General features: G+C 29.1%; 2 protein-coding genes across 2 annotated transcripts; one reads left to right on the top strand and one right to left on the bottom strand.

The window, feature by feature from the left end:
* Positions 1 to 1,331: 1,331 nt before the first annotated feature.
* LOC149884541 (parkin coregulated gene protein-like) lies at positions 1,332 to 3,771 on the bottom strand. Its single transcript, XM_090096195.1, has 2 exons — positions 3,580 to 3,771; positions 1,332 to 2,041 (listed from the first exon to the last, which is right to left on the bottom strand). Exons 1-2 carry the CDS (start codon positions 3,673 to 3,675, stop codon positions 1,424 to 1,426), a joined length of 714 nt encoding a protein of 237 aa, XP_089952321.1. The 5' UTR covers positions 3,676 to 3,771; the 3' UTR covers positions 1,332 to 1,423.
* On the top strand, positions 3,737 to 9,472 carry LOC145186594 (vacuolar protein sorting-associated protein VTA1 homolog). The gene is made up of 6 exons (XM_090096194.1): positions 3,737 to 3,916; positions 6,449 to 6,543; positions 6,872 to 7,005; positions 8,479 to 8,554; positions 8,660 to 8,965; positions 9,186 to 9,472. The coding sequence occupies exons 1-6, from the start codon at positions 3,814 to 3,816 to the stop codon at positions 9,354 to 9,356; spliced, it is 885 nt and encodes a 294-aa protein (XP_089952320.1). The 5' UTR covers positions 3,737 to 3,813; the 3' UTR covers positions 9,357 to 9,472.
* Positions 9,473 to 12,135: the final 2,663 nt, after the last annotated feature.

Below are 12,135 nucleotides of genomic sequence, written 5' to 3'. Positions count from 1 at the left end.
TTAAACTGTACGAATAAAATAGAAGTGTCATGCAATAGGCTTTTGAGGTCTAAAAGTTTGGAATTCGAGAAATTATCCAACACGTGTTTGCTACTAATCAAGGCTTACACAACTAAAGTTTTGGATCTTACTGTTAATATTTGGAACGATTGCTACGTTATATTTCTTTTAAACCTTTCTTTCATTTGCTTTTGTATTCTTTTGAAATAACCTAAAAGTTTGTTGTAGAGAAGCATGGTTCGGTAGTTTCGCAAAACTGAGTAATATTTTTTAGTTATTGCAGTTTCCTAATACTTTATTCTGAAGGAAATATATTTCGAATTTATTCTACAAGCCCATTACACGACAGAGCAGAAATTCTCTCGTTCGATAAGAGAAAAAGCATTTTCTTAGCTCATCATTTTTTTAATTTGCAAAGAAAATTTTGCAAAGATGCAAAAAAAAGTACAGCAAGTTTTTCTTTATTTTAGGGGAAGAGTAAGAGGAGTCATTTTAGTTTGACAAAGTTGAATAAATAAAATGGAGCATACTTCTAATATATAAGATTACCATTAGGAGACAAGAAGCAATATGTATTAAATGACAAGTTCTTGATGATGTTTTGCACCAGTAAATTTATCTTTGCAAAATCACAAAATAAATCAAGATTAATCTAAAAGTTAGATTATCAATCTTGCATTTAAGACATTTGGAAAACCTACCACTCTCAAATAGTTTTATCATTAGCCGTTACGCGTTTTTGAGTGATTTGCTAACAATAAATAATTTTTTCTTTCCTCTTGGCCAATAACTTTTGTATGGAACATTTGAACAAACTTGTACTGTTTTGACAATAAAACAAGAACAAAAGCAATTGAAAAGCTGAAATTTGTAGTAAATATAGTAATGACAAGAGATGACACGATGATACTAACATTTAGTAATTTTCTCCCATAATTCTTACAAGACAGCAAATATAAAGCAGTTATGCAAGGGTGGGATAATAATTTTTGGGCTCACTGTATATATATGTATAAAAGCGACTACCAAAAACATTTACTCATCAGTAAACATTTACTTATATGATTTCTAAAAAGAGACTGCCAAATACTAATACTTATGCATTTTATTATTACATATTAGTTACAGCTTTAGTTAATTTGTTAAATGCTGATTGGTTCCTTGGCTCACCTAATATCATCGAGCAAATTTTCTTGATAAAAAGATTCGTTGTTGAAAATTTGCAAAACATTGATCCGTGTGAAGGAAATCAATCATTTTATCTTTGGAGAAATAGTTGCCAAGAGAGAGAATAGATTTGGAAGAAACTTATTAGACAAAACATTTGATTCGTTTTGTTAGTGAATTTTTTGACTAAAGAAAAAAAGTGAAATATGACAAAAAATGTGATAAAGAAACAAAAATAAGTTTATAATTTTAGGATTTAATTGAGAAGACACGATTCGTAAGTAGGAATCATGTACTTAATGTTAATAAAAGAATCTTCCCCGCCGTGCTTTTCAAAAGCTTCGAGTGTCTCCTGAATAAGATCGCCTATGTTTTCCCGTCGTTGTTGACTATAGTCAATACCGTCACCAGAATTGAGGTTTTTATTTTTAAAGATGTTTAATACTGGTAAGATTTGTCGGTAATATGGAACTAAAGCTTCGCCAACCATTTCAGCAGAGATGACCAAATGTTGAAGAACTTTTAAAGTTGTGCAAACAACTTGCAGATCACGTGTGTCAAGAGCATCCCTAATGGGTAGAATAAGTTGCGGGACGACAGGCAAAATTTTAACACCACCATGTTCAAGCATGTCGTGTACACCTTGGCGCGCAAAAAACTCATACGGGTGCTCAGTTTCTCTTAATCCTTCGAATAGCATGGGAAGGTAATGATGATAGTCCAACTTTTCGATTTCTACCTTCCAAGCTATTTTATTTCCTTTAGTATCATGCTCCAGTGCGATTGGCAAATCTCCTCGATCGTAAAATCTGCGAAACTGGGTTTGTTTCACAGGTCTTTTTTTAAAAGCACCCGCTTCAGGTGGACCAGTTACCTACAAATATAAAACTATATTAGAAGTGACTTTTCCTTCATGCAAACCTGATTTAAATCCTTACGCTTGATTAGGTAAAAACAATGTTTTTTTTTTTACTACAAACAAAATCTTTCCAAAATACTAACAACCTAATGTTCAAAACGAATTATAATGTAAATTTTACTGTTTTTAATGGGAAAATTTGAAAAAGTTCAATAGATAAACAGATAAAAGTTAAAGGTTATCACTTAAATAAGTGTTCTTATTTTTTTTAAGTATTAAAGTTTTTTTTTGATATGGTACAGTAAAATGAATCGATGCCTAGAGCTACTCATTTTGCAGCATGTAGCGTCATCGGTAGGGTTATATAAATATCCCTCTCCTGATGCTTTTGAGGATTCACATTTTTCGGATAAATAATCACCAAGTACTCGAGAGACTCCTTATTTTTTGACATACTCAGCGAGGAAGCATAAGTTATAAAGATGATTCCAAGAGCTACAGAGAAAACTTTCCTGAAATAAATTTCAAAAGTTAAAACTAGTGAGTTAGTAAAAAGTAAATAATTTAATTAAAAGTTTGCTAGTTTAATTACAGTCAGCATTCGAAACATTAAAAAGAGATAACTAAAAGCCCGAGAAAGCTTTATTCTTTTGTTAAAATCTGAAAAAGATTTACTTCGGTCAATTCCACTTTTTTTTTTAGTTTGAACTTTGTTCTGCTTCATCTAGTATTTTTTTAAAGATTTTAATCTGAAAATATTTCTAGGTAGATGTCTTAACACACACTTTTTCACTAAATTATCTTTAAGCTTCATGATTCCGGTTTGTAAAATACTGTGGAACAATTGAACAATAAAATTTAGCTTCCTATATACTTTTTTGATTTCTAAGTCATTTTTCAAATGATTATAAGTGTTTATGTTAATAATTTTATTTTTATACTTTAAAGATGATCTCTGAATTTCAAATTCCTTGTTTACAAAAATTATTGAAAAAAAAAAAAAAATTGACTTAATGTTCAAAATCAGAAATAACAGCCAAATTAGTTAAAAAGAAAAAAGTAACTGCATTTTAAATTATATTTTAATTATGACCGTACTAAATTGGATTTTAAAATTCCATCTTACTTCATTCGTTTAAATAATTGCGTATAATTGGAAATTGCTTTTATAAACTTACTGAAATAAAATACTACATTCAACGGCATAAATAACGTGAAAGGATCACCTAGTAACAAAGCATGCTATTTTTACCTAATGATATTGAAAGTGTAAGAAAGATTTTTATTTGCCAGAAACTAAACAATACCTTAAGCACATTGGACAACTTTTAAACAACCTCCAATAAGAACTTTAATTATAAAAATTCCAGAAAAACAAGAGCAAACAAAAAAACAAAAAAAAAAACAACTCAACCAGCAAAAGATGTTTATAGTTAAATTTTAATATATTCTCTTTGATTTTCTTAAAGAAAAATCTAGTGATAAAATTAAAAAAGCCGTTGATACACTATAATATTAACGCACTCACAATTACAAATTGGAAAAAGAATTACCTCAGCATTTTTCATCCACGATTTTGTTGTGAATCCTTGCGTAAAAATTGGTTTACTCTTGCTAATAAACGCTCTTTCTACCTGACAAGCAGCCATTTTTAGTGAAAATAAATTTCTTTTCGTGTTCCTCCTAAAATCAACAAAAACAAGTAACCGTCGTTACCACAAGCGACGGGGGCCGTAGCACCTTTTAGTTATTTTCGTTGATTTCATCACAAATTGTAAATATAGAAAATGGCAGCTTTAGCACCACTTCCTCCGAATCTAAAGCAACTAAACTCTTACTTAAAACTTGCGAAAGAATACGATAAAAGGGATGCAACAGTCGCATACTTTTGTAAGTACGTCTTGCGAATGATTCTTATTTTTTGATCTTCCTTTTCTCTTCCTAATTTCAGTATATCTGTTAAAAAATAAATAAATAAAATAAAATAAAAACTTTAATTTAGTTTACCCATATTAGATTTACTTCATTTTCCATGTACTGTTTATGTAATTCAAATTTAAGCTGAATTAAGAATTATTGGTCATGGTTAGAGAAAAAATGAAAAGAGCTATTACAAAATATTGAATTTTTGTAGTGTATTTTGTTTGATTTTGTATCCCTTTAAACCAATTATTTTAAGTTATTTTACAGAGCAAATTTTACAAAGCTTTGGTTTTGCTTTCATTTTATTCATTCTTAACATATTTGGTGAAGTTAAGTATGTTAAGCATGAATGAATGGATAATGATTTTATTACTCAGTTTCAATTTTTACTTCCAAATAATAAAGAGCTAAAAAAAGTTAAATTAAACTAAATTTGTAAATTTATTAGCTTTTAAGTGATGTTTATCAAGTGTTTTGAAGAAAGTATTTTAAGTGGCTTAAATCTTTTGGTTTACTAAAAAGTTTAAAGCCATTCAAACTAGATGTTTTATCATAGTACATAAAATCCCCAATATATGGATTACAAAATTAACCAATCACACAATTTTTTAATAACACCAAGAAAAAAAATTCTAATCAAGTTATTAAAATTTTTTTTCTTGGTGTTAAAAAATTTTTTTTTTTCCTAATGTATGTTTCTTTCCTATGATAATTTCTTTACTATAATTATGTACATCTTTAGATAACATGCAAATCAGTTTTCTGACCTTATAATACTTCATTTATATTTTGATCTTTCAGATGACTTTTAAATTTCAGACATTTCAACTCACAGTTGTAATTGAGCTTTTAAGACAATTTTTGACAGCCTTTTGATTGAAAAACTACATAAGACTATTTTATGTGGCTTTAGGCACTAGCATTTGGTTGCTCACATAATGTTATTCTTAGCTGTACTATTAATTTACAAATATTTTGTATGATAATTATATTAAATCTGTGCTATCCTTTATTATTTCTTATTCTTGCATTCGTTTATTATGGAAAAATTGGGAAAATTCTACTTAGTTATTTAAAAAATCTTGACTGAAAAATTATATAGCTTGATGAAATTTTCAAAAATTATAAAGCTTGATGGAATTTTCAGTTTAAAAGTGTTGATGAGAGTGATTTCTCTAATACAGTTTTTTGTTTGATGTTCATATCACACTGTTTTCAAAGTATCCAAAAGAATAAAATAATGCATCAATGCCAACTCATAAGAAAATTTTGTTCTTTCTGACAATACTGTATGTTAACTGTTTTGGCACTTTTTGTATCCAAATATGAAAAATAGAGTAGAATAAACCTTAGAACTGTTTTTATAATTTAGTTAAGGTCCTTACTATACTGCCAATTATAGTATATAGGAAAATTTCAGCAAACAACATCAGAAATATTTACTGTGTTCTTAAAAGATTGTATTCTTACATTCAATGATATTAAATCTCTGTTGTCTTATAATAATGATGTACTTGCCTTTCAGCTAATAGAAGAAAGTCTGAACATGCGGTCAAAAATGTTCAGACTCAGAATTCTATTATTTCTTTTGAAAACTTTGAGTGACATTTCATCTGTTGCTAAAAACAACAGGAGCAATTTTAACATTTCATATTTGAACAGATTTTAACATTTATGAAATTGAAATCATCTTTAATTGAAGCAGTTTTTGCAAATCAAAGGAAGACTTTCTGATCTGTTCAGATAATTTATCCAAGCACATATATGGTATGAGAAAAGTGCAGGTAGATGAGCTTTTGTTATCCCAGATATTATTTGTAGAGCATATAAAAATTTTGTAGAGCACAGGAAACTTTTGTGATCATTTTTGTGACACTGCTACACAATTAATTTTTTGCCAGAATTTTTATGTAGAACTCAACTGGCTGCAGTTGTTCATTAGACCTCTAATTTACCAAATGTCAATCAATTATTAATGGCTATGCTAATTTGTTGCTGATAATGTTCATTGTCAATTAATTTTTGATATTGAAGGTAGGACATTAGCATTAATGATGGCATTCCAACTAATCAGCAGTATTTTTTAGTTTTTAAAGCTGTCAAAGCAGTGATTAGTTACATGAAAAATGATTAAGAAATAGTTGGTTCTCTGAAAAATCAGTTTCAGTTTATAGTTAATGGATTTTTTTGTGTGTGGATTCTTTGAAAGCCATTTTAAAGCAAGAATTGATTACAAAACAAATCAAAAAACAAGTGTTGATGATTGCTGATTTTCTTAAAAGAACATCTTTGTTATTTAGTGGTTTAAAGATTAGAAGCTTGTTTGCACTTTGCTTTTAAGTGCTCCAAACTTTAATTTAGTGGTTAGTAATTTACATGCCAATCATAAATCAAATTATCCTCATTGTAAACACAGCTTTATTAGATTTTATTGCCCTTTCATTTTCATCTTTAAATCTTATTTGTTCAGCAATTATTTTAAATGCATTCTTTTTTTAGGTCGAATGTATGCTGTGCAAAAAGGCATCAAACTTGACAGCAAAAGTCCGGATTGCAAAAAATTCCTCTTCTCACTTATGGACCAACTAGAATCAGTAATTTAATTTGTGCTATTTCTACATTACATTTCTTTTGTTTTTATACCTATTGCCACAAACTGTTTGCCATTAATATGAACAAAATGTCGGTTTCTTAATTTTCTAAAATCTGTTTGATAACTTTTTTGATATTGCTATGAAATTAGTCTTTATTTCACATTATCTGCGTTTGTAGTAAATGGCAAATATGGTAGTTATGTTTAAATAGCCCAATTCAAACTCTTCCTCTTCCCAGCTTCTTCACTTTTAAACTCATTTTGATGATACACTCTAGTGGATGTGTTTTTTTGTTCATATTTCTTGTGACATCATTCAATTGTTTTAGACAAAAAAGGTTCTTTTGGAAAGTGGGGAAGAGGCTGTGTCAAACGATATTGTTGGACAAGCTCATGTAGAAAGTGTTACATTAAATCTCTTTTCTTGGGCTGATAGTGAAGATCGAAATGGGGTATTCAATCGGTATGTCTTAATAACAATCTAGTTAATCTCAATACAAGTTTTTCACAATTTTTCATAGATGATCATAGATGATCATTCTATTGTTTAGTTATAGGTATTGATCATCAGGTTGTGTGTTTTTTTCTACTATCATAAAAGTTACATTTAGTATTAGTATTGCATTTTTCTAACAAAACAAGAACTTTTGTATTTTTTGACAGTGTTAAACTCAAAAAAAAAAGAAAAGAAGATGTTATTAAAGTTGTAATAATCCATTATTTTTTCAAAAAAGAAAGTTATTTTTCTTGCTTAGGGTTATCTGTACCTTAAATATTTGAGTAAAAAAAAATTCATGCGTAAATGGTTTTTAAAAAACATTGAATTGATTAATCATGGATTAACTGTTAAGTTATGCATTAAATTGGTAAATTATGGATTGAATAGGTAAATCATGAATTGAATTACCTCAAATTTAAATAAATAAAAAAAGTATAGGAGTATAATGTTTTTGGTGTGCAAGCTGCACCAATGTTGTACAAATTCCTTTCTTCATCATTTATACACTTTAGTATATTTACTTTGATCTCAAAAACAGAAGAGTAAGTTTTTTAATTCCTATTTTTAAAATATTGCTTTAGCTGCAATAACTATTAGAAAAATTTGTAATCTGAAACTAAACCATTTTAGCTTAGATGCAAATAATGACAGTGATAGGTTCCTACCATTATATATGGGTCTAATACAAAACAGTCTTTTTTTAAATCAACAACTGCATGTTGGCTACTGTGTTCTTGGTGGTTTAATACTTTCCATATTAAAGTATTCCCTTAAATATTGCTAACAGACCTGTTTTTTAGCACTTGGTTTATTTGGTTTTATTATTCTGAATATTTTATTGCCCTGATATTTTTATTACTTCTCAAACAGTATTAATAAAAACATTAATTTGATGATATCATTGAATTAATATTTGTAAAAAATATTCTTTGCCTTATTTTTTAAATTTTTTGATATTTAAAGATAATTAAGAAACATTCAGAAATTTTAGTTGAAAAGTTGTTACTAGCTGTAAAAGAATATGTTCAACTTCTAACTTTTCATCATAGGGCCTAGCTTATGACGAAAAGTCGGAAGTTGAAAACATCAGGAAATAAGTTAGTTAAGGTTGTACAGAGCAACGCTGATTAAAGATTGGAGATTGTCTGTCTGTGTTTACTAAATTGGAATAAAAAAAAACAAATATTTTTTATTCCATTTTAGTAAACAAGCTAATGTATTTATGACTTATTATTTAGGACTCTTGAGAATTTCCCTTTTAAAAATTCTCATTTTAGGTTATACACTGTCAGTTTTTTTTTCAACTCCTGCTCTCATTTTTGAATGACTAAAGTCCAGGTATAACAGTTAGGAAGACTCTAGTTTTTCTATATATCATAGTTCCAAAGAAATTTATTTTTTAAAATAAAACACTGATTTATGTAAATCATTTTTTAGCAATGTCACAAAAGCATTCTATTCTGCCAGTTTGTTGTTTGATGTTCTGGGGCAATTTGAAGCACTCAATGAGGAGGTATATTTAATTAGTCCATTTATTATAAACTTCATTTCTGGGATCTTTTTACTCTTAGAACAATAATATCTATTAGTATTTTATTAATTAGATTTTTCTCTTTAGTGTCAAGTAAAACAGAAATATGCTAAATGGAAAGCAACATACCTTCATAAATGCATGCAAACTGGAGTTGTTCCTCAACCAGGCCCAGAAGGATCTGGATTTGAGACTGATCTTAATACTTTGCCAGAAAGACCAAGTGAATCTACAAATTTACCTTTGCCTAATTTCCAAACTCCGTCATCTAATTTTTCAGATCCTGTGAACTTTGGGGCAGGTTACTCTTCTGTACCACCTAACTACACTTTTGTCGCACCTGCTCCTAAATTAAATGAATCCTCGGAGAAACCTGTTCCTGTTCCAAGAAAGGTAATAACATTTATTACTGGTCTGAATTAAGATATCTTTAGAGCCAATAGAGACTATTAATAAGTAATATTGTTATTAATTTCATTGTTATTTTTATTTGTCATTATTTGTATTTGTTGCTATTACTGCTGTTAATGTTGCTAAGTTTTACAGACAATTGAATGTCATAAAGTTTAAAAAATTCTTATTTTTAATAATTAAACATTATAAACGTTTTTAGCCCTTAAACACAACAGATAACTCTTCGCTCAGTGATGTCAACAACTCTAACATAGACTTTATACAAGCAACCAAATTTTGTAAATTCGCTATGAGCGCTTTGCAATACGAGGATGTCGGCACAGCAGTTGAAAACCTTACAAAAGCACTGAGTTTGCTTCAGAAACGGTAGCATGTACTACCTTTGAAGAGCCTTTTGTATCGTTTGATTTCTCTTTATTTTGTATTTAAAATTTTATTCAAAATTTCAATTCATAGCAACTGAAAAATAACGTTTGTGGTGCATCATCTCCTATTTTTTATGTTATAAAAACTTAGGTATACTAGAAGGTACTTAAGCTGAGGTCTGTAAAATTGTTTTTAACGTTTCATTTATAATTTAGCTATCAAAAAGAAATCCTAATGCTCGATATTTAAAAAAAATATTTGACATTTTACGACCATACTCCGAGTGACGTTGAAAATTGAGAAATCCAAAAACTGTTTTACTGGTTATGTTACACAGAATTTTAATTTTAAACTCTTTTTGCAATCATTTGATTTTAGTTCCTTTTGAAAATGCAAATATTAAAGCATAATTAGAGAGCGATTCAGTTGTTTTTTTTTATCGATTATCTTCTGGCGTATGTAGAAGACTGCGGAAGAGCATGATTTGGATGTCCTTCATCCCATATATCAGTAGTTGAGTGGTTGGGTGGTAAAAAGTTAATAAACCTTTTGTTCAAAGGTCTTTAGCTTTTTCAATTAAATTATTTTGTAGTCTAGATGAAGTTGATGTGAATTATAGCATGGTCGCAAAACGTTTTGTGTGTCAAAACACCGATGGTAACCTCTAAAAGTTGCCAATCGGCGTAAAAATGAGCACTTCTGCAAAATAGTAAAATCTTGAGAACCTGGGTAGACCTAATCGAACAATAGTTTGTGTTCACTAAAAACTAATCTCTAAGAAAGAGCAAGAAACTAAAGTTTAAAAATTTTACTTTATTTGACTGAGAAAAACCATAAATGACAACTGAAATTTACATTTTTACATCATTCAAAACTCTAAGTTCGCGTTAAACAATCTAAAATAAACAACGGTTATGAAAATTACAATTGAAAAAACAATTCTAATAATGATAATCCTACTTGTAATAAATATTTGATGTAGACTTGGATCTGGATTTAGATGTGTTTTGAATTAAATTCTACAAAACAGCTCTAATTTTTCTCCATGGTGTGGGTTGGTTGTTGAATGTTTGAATCTTTGCTAACTAATCTTCAATTGCTGATGAAGTGACTGTAGCTTTTTCTGAGCAGATTCTCAAGGAAGAGTTTATCCGTTCAATCAAGTGTTGTACATTATAAAAAGCTGTATATACTTTTGGTGAAACACTTGGATTTGTTGCAAAATAGGACTCTTGAGAATATTCCATTTTCTTCTTATAGTATTGTCTAAAGTATTTCTAAAGCATGCTTCAACCACTTTATTGAATTTTTTGAGAGGGTAAATGATTGGAATTGCTTCTAATGGTGTATGTCTTTCGGCAAGTTCTTGAAGACAATCAAGTTTTTTCAGGATTTTTTGACCCTTACAGCTGGCCACCATGATAGTGTCGTGCTAAAAATTTTAACTCCCTATAACATTTTAACACATATGGCCTTGTTTCTTTGAGAAACTTCAGTAGGTAAATCACAACCCCCGTCATATGGTGAAGTTCCATTGGAGGTATCAAATCAAGAACTAATGGTTTCTCACAACTTGAAGTTGAGTAGTTGGTTAACAATTCCAAATGTTTTTTTTGAAGATCTTGGTGAATTACTATTAAAAGTTGTCTTTTTATATCAATATTTGAAAATGTTTTTTGTTAGAATCTGCATCTTCGATAAAACACCAAGACTAACTTTGAGAAAACCTCCTCCACCATCTATTCCTTATATAACAAAAAAGCTAGAGTACAAGCTGTTAAAATTGGTTTAAATTTTTTGGTTTACAAGGTACTGTCCTATATTGGGTTGGTATGGTACTACCACATTTAATAAAGAAAAACTAGAGAGGTTATTAGTTTTAGTAAGTTGTAGCAACAAAGAGCGCTTAATAGGAGATTCTCAAATTAAAAATATCAAGGAAAACAGGTAAAAAAAATGATGGCATAAGCCATTTATTCTATGAAAATATTTATTTTCAGAGATCTATTTCATTTAAGTGACTCTGAGGTAGATCAGAAATTAGTAAAATAATCAGAACTCGTTATTTTTCCATAAAGAATATTGCATAACTAATGCTACATTTGCACTCAACCGAGGTTTTCAGGTAGTAAAAGCCTTAATTAATAATGAAAAAGTTGATGCAGACATTTCAAAACTGGCATTGTCAAAACTTATTCATTTTTGGTATTTGATTCCGGAGCAAGTTGCTATCCCTTGTTTAATAAAATCTTAGATAAATAAAAACAAACATGGCTACAAAACTATTATCATTTAAGCAAAACTGTAATGTTAACAAAATAAGCAAGCTCATCAAGCTCGAGGAAGAAACATGCAAAAATTTTGGTTTAAACCAAAATTTTGTATGAAAGTGGTTCGTTCTTTTTGGACAAAGAAATCGATTACTTTATTTCAACATTAGAATTCAGCTTCTTTAAAAGGTTCAATATTTCAACTCATTTCTCACATCCAGATGTTTGGAATGAAAAATGGAAAAATTTCGAAAGGGCTTGGAGCTGTTAAATGTTTCAGGGAAAGATATAGTTGAAAGAGGTGTAAAATCTATTTACGAATACAATTCAACCCTTACAAAACATGGAGTGCAGAAGCAGAATAATTTGCAAGTAGTTGCTGAAAGTCTTCCACTTACTTGATTATATTGAGTCAAATGTGGCAAATCTACCTATAAGTAGACTTGCAAATTAATTATTAACGCATTCAAACTAAATTGGTGTGCAACTTAAAAAAAAACGATGACAGTTAGG

This window comes from Hydra viridissima, unplaced genomic scaffold (assembly GCF_058129835.1).
Source record: "Hydra viridissima isolate aposymbiotic clone 2 unplaced genomic scaffold, HvirCarnegie_v1 scaffold_8, whole genome shotgun sequence".
In the NCBI taxonomy this organism is placed as follows: Eukaryota; Metazoa; Cnidaria; class Hydrozoa; order Anthoathecata; family Hydridae; genus Hydra; species Hydra viridissima.
This window is presented reverse-complemented; position numbering and strand designations above follow the sequence as displayed.